The 21,278-nt window shown below is 44.9% G+C and overlaps 2 protein-coding genes across 4 annotated transcripts; both read left to right on the forward strand.

Annotated features, from left to right (window-relative positions):
* The first annotated feature begins 931 nt into the window (after positions 1-931).
* MRPL18 (mitochondrial ribosomal protein L18) lies at positions 932-3,910 on the forward strand. Its single transcript, XM_071435989.1, has 4 exons — positions 932-1,121; positions 1,567-1,747; positions 3,221-3,455; positions 3,708-3,910. Exons 1-4 carry the CDS (start codon positions 1,070-1,072, stop codon positions 3,777-3,779), a joined length of 540 nt encoding a protein of 179 aa, XP_071292090.1. The 5' UTR covers positions 932-1,069; the 3' UTR covers positions 3,780-3,910.
* Positions 3,911-4,709: 799 nt separating this feature from the next.
* On the forward strand, positions 4,710-19,572 carry PNLDC1 (PARN like ribonuclease domain containing exonuclease 1). Of its 3 annotated transcripts, none has more exons than XM_071436002.1 (19): positions 4,713-5,047; positions 5,510-5,567; positions 5,685-5,758; positions 6,677-6,710; positions 6,831-6,954; positions 7,581-7,669; positions 7,933-8,039; positions 9,455-9,534; positions 10,538-10,675; positions 11,268-11,337; positions 11,590-11,675; positions 11,899-11,954; positions 13,016-13,083; positions 13,886-13,939; positions 14,154-14,196; positions 14,741-14,840; positions 15,290-15,465; positions 15,633-15,731; positions 16,273-19,572. In XM_071436002.1, exons 1-19 carry the CDS (start codon positions 4,972-4,974, stop codon positions 16,337-16,339), a joined length of 1,599 nt encoding a protein of 532 aa, XP_071292103.1. In that variant the 5' UTR covers positions 4,713-4,971; the 3' UTR covers positions 16,340-19,572. The 3 variants fall into 3 exon arrangements, 2 of the variants coding, with proteins under 2 accessions (XP_071292103.1, XP_071292111.1); XM_071436010.1 differs by having other exon boundaries at positions 4,714-5,047; positions 13,019-13,083; XR_011680539.1 differs by lacking the exon at positions 16,273-19,572 and having other exon boundaries at positions 4,710-5,047; positions 14,741-14,857.
* Positions 19,573-21,278: the final 1,706 nt, after the last annotated feature.

The raw sequence follows: 21,278 nt of genomic DNA on the forward strand, positions 1-21,278 counted from the left end.
TGAGATGCCAAAAGGTGAAGAAGCTGAAGACTTGCTTCCTGGAGAAACTGAGATTCAAGCTGATACTTTAGGCAGAACATTTTTAATGAGAATTACCCTGACTCATGACTGCGATTGCACTTGATAATGACACATTGTATGGTTTGAAGGTCTCTGAGCTGTAACTGTTCCCGTTATCCTACTACTTTTCAATGGCCAGGTTAAGTGACGATGCTTGTAGGATAGGGGGAAAACTTGCTAGTCTGAGGGAAACTTCAGGGGGAGATGGGGAATCTGCAAGGTTCAGGATAAGCATGTATGAATTCGTAGGACATGATGTGAACGGGCTTCTTGAATGTCGACAAGCAGGTACCTTGTGTGGCCAGGAGTGACCTCCACTGCCAGAGTTATACCTGGCTCCTATGGCAGTGTCCAGAGTTCCCCTGCCAGGTGGTGCCAAGAGATCTCCAGACCTTCATCCTCCTTTCAATACAATTTGCTCTTAGATGACTCAAAAGCATTTTCAGGACTACAGCAGTTAAATACAGCTCCAAAGTAAGGTTCCTGCGCGGTCATGCTGGCAGGAGGATGCTTTGGGAAGGCAGAGAAGCTTTGCTGTACCTGTGTGCCGCAGGAGCACTTGAAAAGAAGCCTAAAACAGGAAGATGGTAGTTCCCGAAACACCTATTCTTGCTATTTACCCACTCCCCCTTCCTTTCCGCGCCTTGGTCCCTCTTCCCTACACCCGTTCCAGGAAAAGCCGACCCGAAGGCCGGCATTCCCTAAAGCTCTTTTTCCGCGGGCAAAAGTTAAAATATGATCCCCCGAGCCGGAGCGGTGTTTTTTGGTGTTTTACGAGACGTGAGTACCGCACAGGCACCCCTCCCCGGGGAGCTGGGGCGGCTCCGCCGGCGGGGCGGCACCGGCCCCGCGCTCGGCGCTTCCGCCTGAGCCGTCAGCCGGCGGCGGGCGGAATTCCCGCGGCCGCTTCCGCGGGAAGCGCCGCCCCTCGCGCATGGCGGCGCCCGGGTGTCCCTGAGCGGAGGCAGGGGTGTGCCACCGCCCGGGGCTGTGGCGGCTCCGGCTCCCCATGGCGCTGAGCAGCCGCCTGCTGCTGGCGGCCGCCGGGCTCCGTGCAGCGGGTAAGCCCAGGGCTCGCCGTGCCGGCCTTTCCCGGCGGCAGCTCCGCGACCCCCGCGCTCCCGGGGCCATCCGGCGGCCGGGTGTCTTGGTGCTCCTGTGTCAAGGATGAAGGGTTTATACCTTGTTCTTTGGTAACGCCGCCTCTGATTTCTTGTGTACTTCGCTTTCAGCGTTTTGTAAAGCTTTGGACCTAGTCACGCGTGAGTTTGTATCTTATATACGAGTTTAGAAACGGCGTTAGTATACTTGCAGTTCACCTCATAGATTGGGGAAACAGGTTGAGGTCTTGTCGTTCATCTGTTAAGTGCTTAAAAAATAAAAGCAAGATGATTCTGCCCTGCTGACTTCTGTAAGCTGTGTCATTCTGTACTGTATCCGTTCTACTGGCTGCACTGCATGTTTTTTTTTAATCTTTGGTGTTTTTTATCTGCGTTCCCCCCCAAGGTGTTCGTTTTGCATCAACTACAGCTAGACTCAAAACTGAGACTGAAGTGGACACAAGTGAAAATGAGATTGTTGCCCCAAACTTCACTAACAGAAATCCTCGGAACTTGGAGCAGATGGCCCTGGCTAGGAAGGAGCGTGGCTGGAAGACCACATGGCCAAAGCGTGAGTTCTGGCACAGGTGAGTCAGGAAGTTACTACCAGAAATGAAGACTCCAAAAGAAAAAAACAAACAAACAAACCCAAACAAAAACAACAAAACAAACCCCAGAAACTTACATACAAAACATGTTTTTTGGGTTGCTCTATTAGTGTGTCTTTATCAGTAGGCATCCTCTGTGTTCAGAGAGGAGTGAACTAGTAGTATGTGAAAGCATATGTAGTCAAGATTTTTCCATCTATTGTTAAGGCAATGGTAATGTTGCTTAAGCAACAGCTTTTTAACTCTGCGTTCTCTCACTCCTGTGCTTACCATGCTTCATGGTTTTATTTGAGACACCATAATAGTCTGTTTAGGGTTGTTTTAAATGTGTGGGTTTTGTTTTAATTTACTTGTCCTCTGGAAAATAAGTTCATTTTAAGCTGGCATTTCAAAGTCTTTATTTTGTGGGAGAACCCCATCCAGTTTGTTCATACCAGGAAAGCCAATACTATCGCAGTGCAATAAGAAATAGTTGCTCCTAATAAATATTCTACTGTTATGTGTAGATGCTTATGGGGTACTTTCTGACCACTTGCAGATCTCAACAAGTTGCTGTGTCAGATCTCAACACCTGCTGTGTCAGCTCAAGCTTTTAAGGGACTGCAGAGTGACCGCAAAGTTCCATTTCTGTTGGAGCAGTTCTCCTCATATATATCTGTTCCACACCGAACAGGTGTACAGTGCTTGGTTTGGAGTGGGTACTGCTCTGAGGCAACATAGGACTGTGGCCCTGAGGAGCTGATGAGAAGTTGCTCTTGGAATTTCACTCTTCTGAGCTAGCAATAGGAGTTGTGTGAGTTGACACAGGCAGGCAGCTGGAACGACCACAAAATTATGGCTGAAATGCAAAGAGTACACTTAATTTCATTACCTTGCTAATTAAAGGATCCCAAAGCAACACCCAGGCAGAGACACAGGCAGGAATGCAGGCACTGTTAGGCCTAGTCTGTGCAGGTGGTGAGCCTGCTGTTGGCACCCATTTATTAGGGGCATTTAGGTTTCCCATCATGCTATGGTCTCCCCTGTGCTTTTTATGATCTCTGAGCTTTGATGCTCTGTCTGTCAAAAGAGGGAGCTCAAGCATGTCCATGAGAGAGCCTCCAAGGCTCTTTGAACACCTGTGTTATCTCTATACAGAGATTCTACTTCTCAAAACAGTCAGAGGATAAACAGCAGTAGCCATAATATGTGGGGTTTCCCACAATGTTATTCTCCAGGACTTGGCATTCCCAGCTGCAAGGTCACTTGAGAGAATCCTCCTTGATATTCTTCCACTTTTAACCCTTTCCTCCCAACATGATTGCTTTTTTGTGTCTTACTGAGCAAAACTCGTAATATAATGTACTATATTAATACACTCAATTTTATTTCATAAAGGAAGTAATTTAAGCATTTGACCCTGTTCTCTGGAAAAGACATTATAATCCTCTTTTATTTCTTTCCTGTCCTCAGATTACGGCTAGAGCGGACGCAGCATTACGTAGAAGCCTTTGTCGAGCGCTCCAACGGGGATGTTGTGGTATCTGCCTCTACCCGAGAGTGGGCCATAAAGAGACACTTGTACAGTCCCAAGGGAGTAGCCGCATGCAGAAACCTTGGCCGTGTCGTGGCACAGCGCTGTTTGGAAGCAGGAATCAACTTTGTGAACTTTAAAGCCATTATCCCCTGGGAACACCGTTGTGACTCGGCAAGTACCCATCTACTTATTCCTTTGGCCCTTCTTTCCTTTTTAGGCATTAATTTTACTTCCCTTTAATTTACTTATGTAGCTTGACAGTCCCTCCTTGCAACACTCAGAAGGGCTTTGACAAGCTGCAGTTCCTGATATTATGCTTCCATGAGGCTGTTAACCTCTGCCCCTCCATATAACATGTTCCCACTGATATTTAAGTCCTGCTGGCTTTCTTTTGTATTTATTTGTGTCTGTCTTTTAAACAAGATCCAGGAATTTGAGAAAGCTGTGAAGGAGGGTGGTGTTGTTCTTCATGAACCAAGAAGAATCTACCGGTAAAATGGAGATTGTTGGGAAGACTTTCTGAGGAACAAGGATCACTTCTTTAGGTTTGTGTACTGGCAAAGGGAAGGTCCAGAGCTGGAAAAAGTTGGAATGTGTCATCTTATAATAAAATATTTTCAAATGGATAGGAGTGTGTCATATTCTTTATTCTAAAATGATCAACACCTTTAATGCTAGAATCAACTTACCATAGTTCAACTTGACAAAATTTATTAATAATTCAATGGTTTAGAAATATTTTTATTTTTAATATTTGATTTTGTTTGTTCCAGCCTGAACTCTGGAAATGCTTTGATATTTGATCCCTGTATACTGCCAGTCTAACCTAGCAAAGTGTAGACATTACACTAATGTTTAGAACTGTGATAAAGTGATAAAGATGTGCAAAGTCTTAGTGAAAATATTAAACTCCCCCAACTCATCTTTGCACCTTTCTTGCAATCCTGAGACTCTTCTAACTGCTTAACCACATGGATAGGTCTACAAGGGAAGCTGCAGAAATTTGTGCTATATAAGAAGCCCCATTCTCCCTTTGTGTGTCTGTCCGCTGCTTCGCACAGGCTGGTGCTGTCAGCGTTTCTGCCTGATGGCTCGGCAGAGCTCCCAACTACGACCAGGCTGTGAAATCCCCACAGAAACTCTGTTGGAACCCTCTGACAGGCAAGTTCAGGGAGGCCAGCCTGGGCAGTGCCACTCCTGTGCCTGTGTCCCGCTGCTGTGCCTGCTGCCTTGTGTGTGCGTGCTCTGGGGCAGGAGAAGGGAATGCCAGGAGTCTGTGCCGGGATTCAGCAGCATGCGGGGTGAGCCCGGCCCGCTTCTGGCATTTTTATTTAATCCTCAGACATAATGAAAAACAACCACTGTTTTACTAGATTTTTACCGAGTTGTCGGTTCATAATAATAGCAACTCTCAGATAGTGACGGCCCCTGAGCGATCTGTATTTCCGGCAGGCGCGCAGTGGGAGCTGCCCCTGCGCTCCCTGTGAGCGGAGGCTGTGCCGGGGGCCTTCGCAGACTCTCCAATTTCCAGCCTAAACCTCCCAGTCCTTCGTTCCCAGCGCTCGGGTCATGCTGGAGGCTCCCGCGGCGCTGCCTTTCCCGTCCCTTGGCGCGGATCGGGCCCGCCCCCCGGGGCAGCGTTGGGCACGCAGGCGCGCCGGCCGGGCCGGGCAGCGGGAGGGCGGCGATGGAGGTGGGCGCCGAGGGCTTTGCCCAGCGCCTGCCGCGCCTCCGGCGCCGCATCCTCCGCGCCGCATTCGTGGGTGAGCGTCGGGGCGTCTCGTCTGGCCCCCAGTGCTGCCCTCGGCCCCCCAGGGCCCCTGCCCGACGTGGGGACCTGGGCACTGAGTGGTATAGCAGCCGATAATGGCGCTGCTGCGCCCACAACAGCGAGCACTGAGGCGCGGGGATTCAAACGGGAAAGGGAACCTCAACCGCGGTGCTGGCCTCGGCTCGGCCGGCTGGGGGCCAGGGGTGTTGGGGTTCGGGGTGTGGGCACGAAGACAGCACAGGGTGAGGCAGGCCCCTCCTGAGGGGCGTGGGGGAGGTGTCCCTGCCTCATCCTGCCTCAGGAATGAGGCAGCTGGAGGTGTGCGCCCCACAGCTTTTTCTCTTGAGCCTGCTTCCTGTGGTTGGACAAAGGTTACGGTGAAGAGAGTGTGAGAGACCCCCGTCCTGGTGGTGCGTCGAATTCAGATTTTCTTGTGTTCTTTCCACTTCAACAGCCCTTGATATGGAGTTTACTGGTTTGCATTCAACTTCCCTACAAAACAACGAGCCCAGGTAAAGCTCTTGGACTTGAAATGTGAGGGAGACTTGTTGCTCCTAGCCCTGTGAGAACAACCTGTACATAGCAGCCCTTCTTGTGTCCCCTCTCCCCAATTCTGGTTTTGTTCCCAGCCTGTTTGACTCCCCTGCGGAGCGGTACGTGAAGGCCAGGGAGAGTGTTCAGCGCTTCACCCTGGTTCAGCTCGGTAAGTGCGGCTCTGACACGGAAAGTGATCTCCCGCGGTCGTACAGGTGACTGGCCTTTTGCTAACAGGAACGTCCTGCAGGTGCCTCTGGCATTAATTCACTCATTCCAGAGACGTTTGCTTGTTGGGTCCCCCCCCCTCACCCCCGAAGTTTAACACTATCAGCTTTTTAATAAATAAAGTCAGGTGGGCTATATTGTTTTTACGGGTCTAAAGTTGACCATATTTGAAGGTCACAGTTAAAAATACGAGGCTTTTAAATCAGAGGATGCAAGCAAGAAGCGTATGACGGCAGCTCCTGTTCAAAGCTGTGTCATTCGATACAGTGCACTATGAGGAAAATAAAGGCTGCTATTTCTGTTATTCCTAAAATAACAAATCAGCATGAGAAAGGGCCTGTGGAGGAGAGCTATTGGCAGTTAAGAACCAGTAAGGAGTCATGAAGCAAGCTTGAAAACAGTTTGAAATATTGTTGAAAGTCTTGGGGTATGTAAGATCTTCATGTGCCTTTTAGGGATTAACAGAAGGAAAAAAAAAACAACTGAGAACCCATGTTTCAGTCCTCTGTGGTGCCCAGCTTGTTCCAAACACTATTGTAGTGTAGTTGGTCACACAGACTCATCTGTGTATGCACAGTCAGGGACTCATCACCACCTCACCTCTTGCCATTGCTCAGTCTGTTTGTTGTTTAATTCAGATTTGACTCATTTTCCCACATAGCAGTGAAAGCTGGTCCTGTTCAGCTCTCAGGAATCCAGGGAGTGGCCTGGCAGTTGCTGCTAGGATTGGCACAGTGACATTCCTGAATGGAAAGCATGTATTTCTTGAGGGGCTCCCCACATCCCTCATCTCATTTGCAGGCAGTCAGTAGACATCCAGCTAAACACTGCCATCTCAACAGAGGTTTCTTTCTTGCAGGGCTGGCAATATTCTCAAAAGAAAATTCAAACAAGTAAGTCAAAAAGCAGTTTTCTGTTACAATGAGGATAGTGCAGTAAAAATTTTAAACATAATTCCCTTTGGGCAGAGTTATTGTAATTATCTTCTAGAGATATTTTTCTTTTCATTTTAGGTATGTGGTGCATTCATATAACTTTTTTCTCTTTCCCTCAACACTGGGAATAAAGGATGTTGAATTCACCCTCTCTGCATCTAGTATTCAGTTCCTGTCTCATTATGGCTTTGACTACAACAAGGTATGTAATCTCTGCCAGAAGTGCAGAACAGAGGAAATCTCTGCAACTGCAGAAGAAATCAGATTAGTATCCCTAAATGTTAACGTTTCTGGGGTAAATAGCATCTTCCTAAAGTATGAATGCATCATGCAGTTCCTTACCAACAGGGGTAGTGAGTGCTGTTTTGTCTGAACTAATATAAAGGCAATAACCACATCCTTGTCAACGTCAGACAGATTCTCCTGCCTCAAAAAATCCCCCAGAACCTTATATTTGGTGAGTTACGGATTTGCTAAACAAACCCTGGTGGGTGTCTTTACTATCCATGAAGGTGCAGAAGTATCAGTTTACCAGCATCTTACATATTGTCACAATTCCCATAAAATTCAGACTGTTATCCCATAAGAGTACTGTTTTGCAATTCTGGGCAGGAACCATCTGACTTCTTGACTCTTGGAAGCATCTTATTAAAGGAAAAGTAAAAGAAGAGCGAAAAAGCTGATTACAGTTGACAAATATCCTTTTCTTTTCTCCATACCTGTTGGATTGCCTACAGTTTGTTTGTCCTGACTAATCTGCTAATTCTCTAATGTGCTGTGAGAAAATCCAGGGGAATGTAACCAACCTGGCATTTTCTCTCCCCTCAGTTCCTCAAAGATGGAATCCCGTACATGAATGAGGTACAGGAGAAGATCCTTAGGCAGCACCTCTTAGCAGGTACCTGGAAAGTCCGCAGGTGAGCGCTTTTCCTCAGTACTGTGCTCATGGCTCAGCTTCACTCAGATCACTTTTTGTAGGAATACTGAAACCTGTCGGGCTGAACAGCTCGCTGCCAGCTGTTCCGGCATGCCATGGTGTCTGAAGGAGAATTGAGATCTCGGGATATTATGTGGAGAATTGGGTGCACATTGGGAAATGAAGCTTTTGCATTCCTACAGCAAGGCACAAGGCTTCACCTGTGAAGAGCATTTCTCACATTGCCTCTTTTCCCTCATCCAGCACCAGTAATGCAGACAGGGATGTCCTGAAGAAAGCTATTGATGAAGTGACCACTTGGATAGCTGCAGCAAAGGAAGAGGATACTATGATTCTGCAGGATCTGAGTGGTATGAAACAGTGCCTCTCTTAAGTGCCTGTGGGCTCTGAGTGGCTTCATAATTTCTTGTGAACCTCTGGGGCTATAGCTGTCCTTTCTTCTGTTAAATTGCTCTATTGAGAGGGAAAGCACCAGTGCCTATCCTGCCTTTACAACTCTTTTCCCCAGTTTATACTTCACCTCCTGTCAGGAGTTCATCTCTGGCCTCTTCTATTCTGCTCTCTTGGGGTGGTGGGTCTTTCTGAAGCAGATATGGATGTCTGGACGTTTGGAGCATGCTTTGTTGTAATTAGCTTCCATTTTGTTGTTCTTCTGAGCAGCAGCTGGAGAATTAGTAGTTACTCTGAATCAGGATAACATTTTACATGCTTTAAATCCTGGGTGATTTGGGTTTTTTTTATTTTCTTCCCCTCCTTTCAGAGTTGAGTCCCTCTCGTTGGAGCAACAGGGAGCCCCATAGAGACACATATATGAAAGTGGGAATAAACAGGTCACTTACCCCTGTGTTAGGTTTTGGGAGCACTATAGGAGAGCTGAGGAACTTCTGTGCTGACTTGAAGAACAGGGAATATTTGCAGGGAATAATTTGTAGGTTTACTCACAGAGCCCAAAACTTCGTCTTCTAGGTCAGGGAGTGTAATATAGAAAAGGTTAGGAAGAACAGAGTATTCAAGGCTTTGTGTGTTGAGTTTTTGCAGAGTATGCAATAGGAGGGGTGGAAACTGTGCTGTGATTTTTATCTGCTTTTTCAGCTAGGTATAATACTGATATTTTAATAGAGTCTGGCACTGGTGAGCACCTGTGATAAGAAAGACATTTATTTAAGTAAGCAAGAAGACTGATTCAGGTGTCTCTTTTAATGCTGTTCAGAAGAGGACTGGGTTAGTTCCTTGTCATCTGTGGAGAAAAATGGATTGGTACCCTTTGTGTGATTGGCTTCTGGGTCTGTTGCTCTGAAACTGAAACTGTCCCAAACCAGAGAGTGTTTTTTTCAGAGTAGAAGCCTTCCTCCCTCTTCAGTTAGTTTTTTCCTTTCCTCCGTGTCCTTACAAAAGCTCATTTGCCTGAAATTTTCACTGCAAATGTGATTTTTGGGGTTTTTTTTGTGTTTTGTTTATTTCTGTGGGTTTGTGGTTGTTGTTGTTTTCTTGTTGTTTATTTCTGTGGGTTTGTGGTTGTTGTTGTTTTCTTGTTGTTGTTTTCTTTCCTCTGTGTGTGTGTGTGTGTGTGTCTATGTTTTTTGTTTGTTTTGTTTTCTTTCAGTCATTGTGTGTGGTAATGTACCAGGATCATATGCTGAGGAATATTTTCTATATGTTGGGGGAGAGATATGTCAGTCTGTCTGTCTAGAGGAATGGTGTATTTTCCTTAATGGGCTTCTCTGCACCTCTGAAGCTTATATTGCCTTTTTTGTGTGTGTCATAGGCTATCATGTGATTGAAGTTCAGCTGGTTCTGAGGCAGGCTCTTGAAAATGTTTGGACAGAGCCTCTTGGAGACAAGAAGGTGAGATGGAAATGTGGACCTTTTGAAAAGAGAATTTCTCTCTGGGCAGATAGGACTGGCATTCTTGCAGGGACTCTGAAATGTTTTTTGTACTTTTAATGATAGGGTCAAGGAGCAGAAGAAGACTATGACAAAGGAAATGTAGATTGTGGGATCCTAAGAAAAGGGATACAGAAAACTGAGTAACTCTGGTTTCTGTTTGTCCTGTAACCCCAAAATCCTTTTAAATGGAAGTACTTGTCCTTGGAGCACTTCTGGAGGCACCCTCTCTGTGTCTTCAGACTTAATAAAGTCCCTCCTTCAATACTTCCATAGGAATATACAGTTTTAGCATTTTCTGTGGTTTTCCTTTGCTAACTCCTGCCATGAAGCTGCCTTGAAGACTTTTACTCTGTGATTTGCTGTTTTGCTATTCCCTACTGGTATTTTACATTCAGTACAATATTTTCTGTAGTAAAACTATGGTTGTAGACTTCTCAAAGTATGGGTTATGGGTATGATATCAGTCAGTTGCTTAGAATTAGCTTACAGGAATCTTTTTTTTTTTTTGCATTAGTCCTGCTTTGGTCCGATAACCAATGCCTCCAGAATGTCAGATTTACTCAGCCTTCTCATCTGAAGAATTGCCTTTGGTGAATCTGCTTGTATGATTGCTGTTTGTTTCTGGGATTTTGCTACTATGAACTTACCATATCAACTTACATATGAACTTACCATCAAGTTCAATTGAATTAGGTTAATTTGTGCTCAGAAAAGCCCTTTGGTAGGAATTGTCCTCTTGAGTAGAGAAGCACAATTAAGACTCCCTTTGAGCAGGCTGTTTAGTTACTGGAGCACTGATCTCCGTATAGAAGTGAGACAGTCCCAAGGTCCCAGGGGATGCAGTTTTTCAGTCCTTCAGTGCCTTGAAGCTGAACTTGACCTCAGCATTACTGATCCCCAGTAAGCAATGTACATACAACTAACATGGGAGGCTGAGATACTCAGTGACTGTTCTTTTCAGGTAATGGTGAAAAAAGTGAGTCCAGAGCATCGTCAGCTTCTGGAGAACTCTTCTTATGACCACTGTCAGAAAAAGCTCATTCTCCTGTCTGCCCGGGGCTTCACCAACCTCTTCCAAATACTTGTTAAAGTCAAGAAGGTAAAATGCCTTAACCCTGCTCTCATTTTTCATCTCTTTTTAATATTGCTGTGTTAAATGCAATATTAAAACCCTAGTGTTACAGTTTGAGTCACCATCAAAGAAAGATGAGCAGATTATTGCCTTTTGGGCAAGCTGTGCTTTCCAGCATGCGTCAGACCAGTTTATTGGACCGTGTGGGCCATAGGTCTGACTTTGTGTGGAAATTCTTACGTTCTGTATGCAGCTTATCAGATGGATTTCAGCTTTAGAGGACTATGGGTGATGTGCAGCAAAGACCATCCCTGCCCTTGCAAGTAAGCATATAAATCTGATGGCTGGAACCTTGTTCAACTGAAGCCTGAATCCACTTAGCTCCACTGAAAATAGAATGCTGCTGAGACAATAGGTTCTCAGAGGGTCCACAAGCCTGATTTCTTGAAGGCAGTAGTTCTCCAGTGAGCCTTGCTGCCCAAATGACTCCTGTGTGAGTGTGTGTGGATGTTGTCTGCTGGATGAAAGGGTTACAGCTGTTGAGTGTGCCTGTGTTTACCTCTGAGCTCTCTTCAGAAATGTGCTCCAATGGGCTGTTATGTTTATATTCCTCCTGTAGCCCCTGGTGGGACACAACATGCTTATGGACCTTATGCACCTTCACGACAAGTTCTACAGGCCCCTCCCAGGTACTGCCGTGCGTAGCTGCTGTCCTGGGCTGCTGCCTTTGCACTGGGGGTGGAACAGGAGGTACAGTGGCAGTTTGCCACCACAGACACCTGCAGGGCTTAGCCAGTAGCTGGGCTGGTTGCCTCTTCTGAGTTCTAAATGCTGAAGAGAGCATCATTGCCTGCTGTCACTTCTCTTTCCTATTACTTTGTGGTTGCATGGGATTTTCCTCAGTTTCCTGATGCCTTTCTCCACATGTGCTTTGCTTTCAGAAAGCTATGAGGAGTTTAAAAGGAACATTCACAACCTGTTTCCTGTCATCATAGACACCAAGACTGTAACAAAATCTGTGCAGAAGGTGAGATGCACAGGTTTTTTTGTTTGACATTTTAACTTGTGTTTCACCCAAGAGAGAGGATATCTTTCCTCAGTGCCCTGTGATAACAGAACTGCAAACAGTTCTCAGTGTTGCCTTGGGAAGTTCTAATTTTAGATCTCATTTAACAAATTGGCAATGTAAGTAATTGAACTCACCATAAGGTTTGTCATGGTTGGTTTTCTAATACATTCTTCTTTTATAGAAATGTCGGTTTCCTCGAGTATCTAATCTTGTGGAGGCATATGCAGTTTTGTGCAGGTGAGTGGTGGCCAGTAGAGCTTTCAGCAATCCCTGTGTCTTCTTTGGAAAGATATTTCACAGTCAGCCACATCCCATGTTCATACTTTCCCTCCTCTCAAATGCTTTCAGTTGGATCCTTGTCTTTCTAAATTTAAGAGCAAAGGATTTGCACATCTTTCTTATAAAGGAATTGTGTAATAAATTATTTGTTCTGAGTCACTTCTCTCATTGAATTGCCCTTATTTCATTGGTCACAAATTTGGTTTGCATACAACTGTACACTCAGCTTGAGAATTATGTTGCTTATGCCATGTTCTGAAATGAGTAAGATGCAGTTCTTGGTGAAAATACATCCTAATTTCAAATACCTGTCCTAAGAGAGGGCTGCACTGAGCCCAAAGCAGTAACTAAAGACAATGTTCAGATGGAGCACATGAGTAGATGATGTACCTCATGAGCATAGTCATGATGTGGTAGGAGACTTACTTCACACTTCTTTTGTGAATTAATTTTTTTGCATGTCAATTTTGCTAAAGAAAGGAAAATTTTGCCTGTTTCCCGTTACCCCCTAGTCCCAAGAAGGAGATGCAAAAATAATATTTTTTTAAAAACAGTACTGGGATTCTGAGAGTTTGTTTATTAGCAATTTCAGACTGCATATTCTGCTTGATTGTTCATTGTTTTATTTCAGTCATTTCAGGGATATCTGTTTAACCTCCAGGGTTCCCCATTCAAATAGAACCATCTAGTAAACCTCTTTCCCTGCAGTTTTAATTCTGCTCACTTTTTTGTTTTTTATGCAATTAGAACAAATTTGCTGCTTATAAGTTTTGAGTGAGGTAAGAGACTAAGAAAGGATTTAGGAGTTAGTTTTCAGGAAGAAAACTGATATTTTGAAAATACTTGAGTAGATATTACTCAAGTAAGTATTTCAGCCTTTTCCTGGAGGCCTACCAAAGTTCATTTTAAAGTCTCCAGTAGCTTTTTTCTGAAATGAAGCTACAGGTCACTAGAGAACAGTAACTTTTCTCTAACATACTGAGAAAAGACAAAAATATCACACATCCACTTGTCTTCAGCAGCAACCAGAATCCCAAAGGTCCACCGTGCCCTGTTATAGCTCTTGCAAGTGGCTGCTCAAGATACGGTATGTTCTTAAGCAAATCTTCAGAGTAAGGAAGATCAAAAGAGGTTTGTTGCACTCTCTGGGGGACCACATACAAAGGATGAAGGAATGCCAGTGGGTCTGCTGAATTTGCCCAGAGCTGCTGATAGAGATTTTTGTTCAGACCCAGAGCCTGGACTCCCAAGTTCTGCATGTCCCTGGTAGCTGCTGAGGGAAATGCAGGGCAGGTTTGCCTCATGCTGCTGGTACAGACAGCATTTACACTGTGTTGGGCTGAACTGAACCTGACTTGGACTGTGAAGTCAGGAGCCCTTGGAAGGGGCAAGGGGAGGTGGGGAACAGCTGTCTTAGAAGGGAAGGTAGAAGGAACTAATGGCAAAGTAGCCGAAGCTTGGTGGCTGGTCCAGGATCATGGTGTGATACTGGCTGTGAGGCAGATGTTTCCTGGCTTCTCCTGGCAGCATCGTGTCCTGCAGCACAGGGCCTCCTGAGTTTGAAATGGTTCCCATACCACCAATAACACAGACAACACAGTTTGGCTTAGACTTTCATAAAAGTTAAATTTTTTCAATGTGCATCTTGCTAAGCTTTTCAGGCATTCATGTAACTGCTGCTTCTTTTTCGGTGTTTTAAAATGCTTGTTAGAAGCACAGCCTTTTTACTGAGTGTCAAGTTTTCAGGGTGAGGAAGGAAACAGAGTTGAGGGGAGGGGGAAAAGAACCTTCAGAATAGCAGATCTCATGAATTAGGATTCTGCAGCGTAGTAGTTTTCACAGCATGCTAGATTTGTTTACTTCTTCCTGATTTTGTTGGACACTTACAGGTGAGAAGAAATTTCCTCATGAGGCAGGCTATGATGCATTTCTCTGTGGTTCAGGTAAAATGCTTCTTAAAAACTCCTTCAGAGCTCGTGTTGGGATTTGGCAATCTTTTCTTCTCTCTAGATCTATTTGATGCTAAGAAATATTTGTTTATATACTGTCTGTTGCTCTTAGTAACTTAGCTGCACTTCAATGCATTTTTGCTTTCTATGTATTTAGCTGTGTTTCTCTAGCTTTCTTCTAATGCCACCTCATTATTCCTTTCTCTAGTTCTTCTGATGTCAGCTCATTTGCTTCTGTGCAGATCCACAGAGTGAGTAATGTTTAAGTGTTGTAATGCTGAAAATTGCATTACAAGGGATGTTTTTCCTATGGAAAACAGTCTTCTGTTTGCTCTGTCTGACTTTTTGTTTCTCAGACTGGTCTTCCTTTTGGACAAAAGAAAGTGTTATTGGAAATGTCATGTCCTAATTTGATTTTTATTTTATAAATCTGAAAGTAGTATTTATGTCAAAGTTTTATGTCAAAGCTGACATTTTAAAAATGAAATCAGGGGCCATGTGATGGCTCAGAGGTTGGGAAATGACATTGTGACTTCTTTGTTCTAGAACAAGCTCTCTCAAGTTCAGTTCACTTGGGTAAGGGTCAAATAATTTTCCATTAGTTTCCATTTTTGAAATCTGTGTGAATCGGTGCCTTCAGTTAAGTTCCCTTCCCTTTTCTTGCAGCTTTTTGACTTCTGTAGGAAGATACTAAGATCTGAAATATCTATTCTGTCACTAGTTGAAGAGCTTGGACTGTGTAGCAGTGCAGTACTGGAGAAACAAAACTTTGTTCTCTTTTGTTTTCTGATTTAGTGGTGCAGTGGAGGCTGAGCCTTCTTTCTCGCAGTACCTCGCCGTGTTGGCTGAGCACGTGAACAAAGTGAATTTCATCCGAGGTGGTGTTTCAAGCATTGTGCGTATGAATTGCAGGTCTGTGACCTGTTTGTGGGGTGCATAGGTTAGCAGCCTGCTTGACAGCTTCCTTTGAGGAGAGGAATCCACTGGTGCTGGGGCCCACCTTGGCAGAAATTGTCATTGTACAAGTGATGCAGTCGATCTTTTGAAATGGCCAATGAGTTGAATTTCTGCTTTGCACTATATTTATGTTGTTATTCTGTAAGATGGCATTAGCCAGTTTACATTACTCTTTCTCAGGTAGTTTCTCCATGGTAGTCGTGACAATTTGCTTTTATGACAATATTTAGATGAATCTTGGGGCAAAACAAAATTAATTTTACACAAACAGCAATATTACACAACCTGTCATTTATTTGTCATGTTCTGCATATTTTATTATTATATTAATAGTGGCTCTATAGTATTTCCAAATTCAGGTATGTCTCAATACTGTACATTTTCCAGAATTTTTCTGGGGAAGATTCTCCTTGCCGCCATCCCCCTGCCTTGGTTGTTCATGTCCGAGGCTGGCCGGGGCTGACCGAGGGACAGATTTACCAAGAGTTTAAGGCTCGTTGTCGCTTTGATGTCAGACGGCTTTCAAAGAACCAGTTCATTCTGCTCTCCAATAAATACAAGCAGTAAGTGATCAGAAAGTCTTAACTTTCAATGTCCTCTCTTCCTCTGATCCAGGCCTTTGTCCCACCCTCTCTCTGCTGTGACAGCTCTTGGATAGAAATTGCTGCCCTGAGCTGTGGGGTGCTGTAAGCGGCCTGCGGGCTGAGCTCAAGCCATGCTTTCATTGCAGGGTCAGGCACGTCCTGCGGGATTACAGGCACCACCCTCACCTGCAGGTCTCCGTCTATCGCCACTGGAGGCACTCGCCGAGCGTGAACTGCCTGCTGCAGTGAGTTGCGGGGGCGGGGGGAGCATTCCTTTCAGGTCCGAGGCCCTGGCACAGCAGCAGCCTGCCTCGTGTTTGCAGTGTCTTCCTGCCAGCCCTCGGAGGAGCAGGGGACTCGGGAGCAGGTGCTGGGTGGCTGCTCGTGAGCTTTCAGCCCTGGGCTACTGGACTTTATTCTTGCTCTTGGTTAACCCAGGAATGTTTCCCCGAGGATAGCACAAAACTATGGATGTGCTGTCACAGCAGGGAGGTTGTAATCTTACTGAGCTGTAGCACCACCTCTAATAAGCTTGGTGAGAGGGAGGCAGAATCTCAGGTGTGGGATGGATGTGGGTTTTTTTCTACAGCTGAGTTGAAAGCTTGGCAGTGGGAGAGAATTCCAGATTCAAAGTGCACTCCTCTTGTGAGATGGTGACAGTGATGCTCATGAAGGGTGAATTTCTGCCTTGACATGGTTTGAAAAAGAATCTAAGCTCTTAATAAACAAAAAATTAAGCCATACATATAAGTAGCCTAACAGCATTTTATTATTCTTGTCTCTTAGAATCTCTGGTATTGTGGCGCTGTGGTCTCTCTTGGCCTTTGTGCTTGGAGGAGCTCGCAGCTGTTGACTCTAAAGGACTACTGTAGAGATGAGATGTGAGGAACACTGATCTTATTTCTTGTGTTTGTCCATTTTGTTTTCTTTCATTCAATAAAATGAGGAAAAAAAAAGAACAGGAAAAAACCCAAAAAATTAATACTGTTTGAATTGTTTTCTTGGAAATCTGTTTTTAAAGGGGGTGTGTTGCTTTGCAGTTCGTGGTATTTTGTAATCTGCTCAAAGCATCATCTCCTCCTGAAGGGGGAGATGATTGTTTCAATGCCTAATTTTCTCTGGTCCTTTGTAGGTTCTTCACAGCTATTCATTCCCTCAGTTTGTTCCCCGTGCCAGTGCTTGCTGCATAAAACACATTTCTGATAAAGTTCAGGAAGTTCTGAAATAAAAGATGCTATTTTTAGCTTCAGTTGTAAAGCAGGGGAAATGTCATTGTTTACCAAATGAAAATGGGCAGAGTTGATGGAGAAACCACTCTTGGGGCTCATGAGAGATTCTGGGGAATAGTAAATAATTTGCAGTGCTGTCAGTGCAGTATCATGCACTGGTATTTTCAGTGGCAGTGTAGCTAAGGTTTGACACAGATAAATGGAGTTTATCAGGTTCCAGTTTGTGGAGTATACAGAGGTCAGGTGAGTCAGCACACATTTCTGTTTGCTACTAGTGCTCAGCATGTGAGCAGTCTTTTGTCCAAAGAAGCATGAGACATGCTTTGTGGATCAGTTTCTCTTGATAGAGCTGGAGTATTTGTCAATCCAGGGAATTTGGTATTCAGAGATTTTTTTTTTTTTATTAATCTCCTCTTCTTAAAAAGAACCTGTTGATCCAGGGTTTCCATATAATGGTTCTTAGATGTCATTAGTCAGACTTAATTGGATGGGGCCCATGCTCACCTAATAGGCAGAATGTGCCTTAATTGACTGTGAGGTGGGAGCTGCTGCAGCGGACCTGAAGGCAGCAGCACAGCCCTGCGGTGTGCCTGAGGATCACATGCTCTCTGCTGCTCTTGAGGGGAGGAGGGCTGCACATCTTCACATGTGGCTCTTGAGTTCTGCACAGCTGTGGTTTACAGCTCTTGTGTCACAAACAAGACAAGTAATGGACTTCTTGATGACCTTTTTTATAACCCTTTAGTGATGGGGTTCTCTGTCACAGTGTTCCTTCAAGTACCAGTGTGTCTCCCTGTTTATTCTGTAATGTTAGTTTGTCTTCTAGCATCATTAGACACCCCCCTTGTGTCAAGGAGAGCACAGGCTCTTTGTGTTGTGTAGGTTTAGGAAGATTTCCACTGGCTGTTATATACAGTAGCATGTGTTTTCACATAAAAACACTCTTCTTGGGAAACATAATACCCTTATTCTCTGAGGTCTGGATTCAGCTAGCTGTTTAAATGTGGGGAGACAAAGCCTCACTTGCATCTGATCTTTACAGTCTGAGCATTATGAAGATACAGATGCTGTTACCTGTGAGAAGCCCAGGAGTTTCTAAGAGAGCATGCACTTTGAAGGAGCCAAGAAACTGTGCTGTCTTTAAATTTTGTTCCTCCCATATTCTTCTCAGAGTGGCATACAGACACATAATGACTCAGTTCCCTGCAGTGCTGTTCTCTCTCTTGGCTCACCTCTAGAGAAGCACACTTTCCCGTGGACAAAAGTAGAGATCCTCTCACCCTTTTTGGAGAAATAGCCCATGGGTCTGACCATGTGTTTTCCATTTCCAAGAGACAGACACACTTCATGTAGCAACATGGTGTAGTGAATCAAGAGACTTGATTTTCCTGCTTTAGAGCTGGGAGAAGCGACAATTGCTGTAGAACTACTAGATATTCCTAGTATAAATCAGTTAAGTTTACATGCAGAGTAAAAATATGAAGAGATCAGAGTGAGTTAAGTCTGTTTTGATCTTCCAAGGGAAGACTTCACAGAAACAAGTTGCCTTCTCTGATAATCAAGGGTACTGCGCTGCTTGGAGCCTATTGAAGGGCTCATTGTGATGTACTGGCTTCCACTTCCAATGAAATGTGTTAGCTGGGGGCTAGTCAAATAAATCAGAGCAGAGACATTTGGCCCTGGGAACAGAGCAGCAAGTTTTTCTGAGCTCATGTTGATCAAGACAAAAACTTCCTGAATATGTCAATCTGGCCATTCCAACCTCAGCCGTTGCTTTTGCTCCATACTAGGGAATTCTTACTAATTGAACTTGGAAGTATCCAAAGTTTTTCAGGTTATACCTGTTCTTGTCTGTCTCCTGCAAGAAGGAGATAATTTAGACAGTAGGAGATAATTTAGATTCTTGTGAGGCCAATTCATGGTGGTGCAACCTGACTTGTGACTCTGGCCCTGAAGAGATGCATGTCAGAGCTCCTGAGTTGTTCTGAGGGCTGGCAGTTCAGACAATCAAACCTGTCTCCCTTAGACAGTGGTAAAACCACAGTAGAGTCCCTAGCAGCAGCTACAGCCCACCTGCCTCTTAGCTCTGTGAGAAAATTATGCTTCAGCTGCAAGGCTTGAAAGGATAATTCCAACCCTCAATGAAAAAAATGTTACAATTCAAGTTGTGAAGGTGTATGCTAAAAATATAGCCCTGCAAATAGGAACACTGCAGATCAGAATATATTTATTTACAAGAACAATTTGATTTTTGATACATTGACTTTTTTTTATGTGTTCAAGTTTAAATATGTGAGTTTTGATATAACATCTCCACTCAAATGAGAAGGCATGGAAAAGGCAGACCTATCTCTAAATATTCCTCTGTTCATGCTGCAGCTCATGGCTTCAGTGGTAATAGGCCAGATTCCCACTGGCACTGGAGGAGAGGAGAGCAGGATTTACCTCTCTGAAAAGATACTTTTTCCATATAGAAGAAAACTTTTTATAGTTCTGTGGTTTTAAATGGTGTGAACCAACAGTTCTTCTTCACAGTTTGTTTTCATTCAAAAGACATCATAGCAGAAAACCTTGGAACAGTGAGGTTGCAGATGTCTTGCTGGATGAATGAAGTGCAACAGCCTGGTGCCAAGTGCCAGCAGTGCTCAGCCCCTTGGTGGGAGGTTCCCTCAAGCCAGAACAGCTTTGGCTGTGCTGCAGCACCACAGCTGGGTCAGAACTTCGTGTGCTGATGAAGAGACTGACAGAGTTTCCATATGCCTTAGACATGGAAAAACCCTGCTGTGCAACTGCTCTGTTAACACATTTTTGTGGTGTTCTTTTATATGCAGCAGCAATAAAACTTTTATTTTCTGGTTTTTAATCTCTCTTTTTCCCATGGCTTTCCCCAACAGCCCCAGCCCCTCTCCACTGGTTGCTGTAGTTATAGGAGTGCCTTTGGGCTTCCCTTCTGGGAAGGATCTTGGCACAGTCCCATCTCTGAGGGGTACCTGGGCTGGGGTTGCTCCCTTTTAACCACAGATACAGTATGCAAATATGTTCCCACCTGACATTCAGACCCCTGCCCTGCACCTTGGGCAGGGGAATGAGACTCATATCCTCAGAGAAAGTGGATTCAAATCCCATCAGCATCCTAACAAGCAGTTGAATAGTTGCATCCTCTTGAATTTTCTCCCCAGCCAAATGAGCATATAAACAGATGTTTCACCAAAGGTAAGATGGAGATGGGACTCCTGCACCACTTCCTCCCCATGCAGGACAGCTAAAGACCCCTTCCAGACACAGGAGAGATTGGCACTCATTCTCCTGTTTCTGGAGATGGCTGTGTTTATCTATTGACCTTCCATGGTCAAGCTTTAAAAGAAGATGGCAGCAGCAAGTGTGTTGGCAAAGAACCTCATTAAAATATCTGTGGGATGGAAATCTGTGAAAGGTAATAGCCACTGTGCAGGGGAAACACATGGTGCCCTGGCAGAAACACATCCAGTTAAAAAGGAAAATAAAAAAGACTGCTATTTAAAACTTAAAGACAGCTTATTAAACAAAAGGTGCACACAAATTAAGGAAATCCTAAAGTACTTCTAAGTTTGGACCTGGTCCACCCATGAACACTCCTGGAGTTTACCTGGGTTTATAAGCAGTGGAAGAGTAATCTGCAATCCTCATTTTGAATCTTGAAGTAATACAAACTATTTTACTGGCCCGGCCCCATAAAACTTGGCACTAGTGTTTGGACAGATCTGTAACATGTTCTGACCTTGCTTGAAAAGGTGCTGCGAGAAATTCCTGCTTTGCCTCCAGCTTTTGTTTAACAGAGGTACAGCTGTCTTAATTTCTCACCACTTAACAAGATGCTTGCTTACAAGTGCAGCCAGCCTAACCAAAACAGGCAGTCATTCACTCACTCTGGAACTCATCTGTCCTGTGCATGAAACATGCACAACTGACTCTGTCATTCCTACACAAGTGAGAGGATTTGCAAACCCACAGGCTCCCACAGCTGCCTGCAGTGCTCAAAATTTGCCCCCTCCCCTGGGATGCAGGACAGAAGCAGCTTGATGCAATTGTTCCACAGGGCCACTGGGTCATGGGAAGCAGTGCCACAGGAGACATGCTGGGCTCCTGGGCCTCCCTTGGGGTCCCACAGCCTCCAGAAGCTGGGCAGTCTCCAGGGGATGGACTGGGTCTGGCTGCCCAGTGAGGGGTGTCTGGGGGCTCTCTGCAGCCAGAGGCACCCCTGTGAGGGGGGATGCTCTTGCTCCATGGCTTGCATTGATAAATGTCCTAAATGCACCTTAACACAAGAGTACTGCATGGTGATGGGGGAACAGAACTGCAACCAGAGCTCTTCCCAAATCTACAGGCATCTGTCTCCATCTTTAGACTCCCAAGTGGTTGCACAGTCTGGCTGGCACCTCTGATTCTACATCTGCTCCTTACTGAACTTTCCCTCCTTTACTTGCATGCTTCCAGTGGTGTCACTGCTGAAGGAGGAGGAGCAAATAGCGCCTGTCTGTGGCTGCTGGCTCATGGTGGGCTCAAATCGAGCAGGAGGCAGGGCTG

The sequence above is a fragment of the Agelaius tricolor genome, unplaced genomic scaffold (assembly GCF_023055355.1).
Source record: "Agelaius tricolor isolate 1412-34295 unplaced genomic scaffold, bAgeTri1.0.p SCAF_1, whole genome shotgun sequence".
NCBI classification, from domain to species: Eukaryota; Metazoa; Chordata; class Aves; order Passeriformes; family Icteridae; genus Agelaius; species Agelaius tricolor.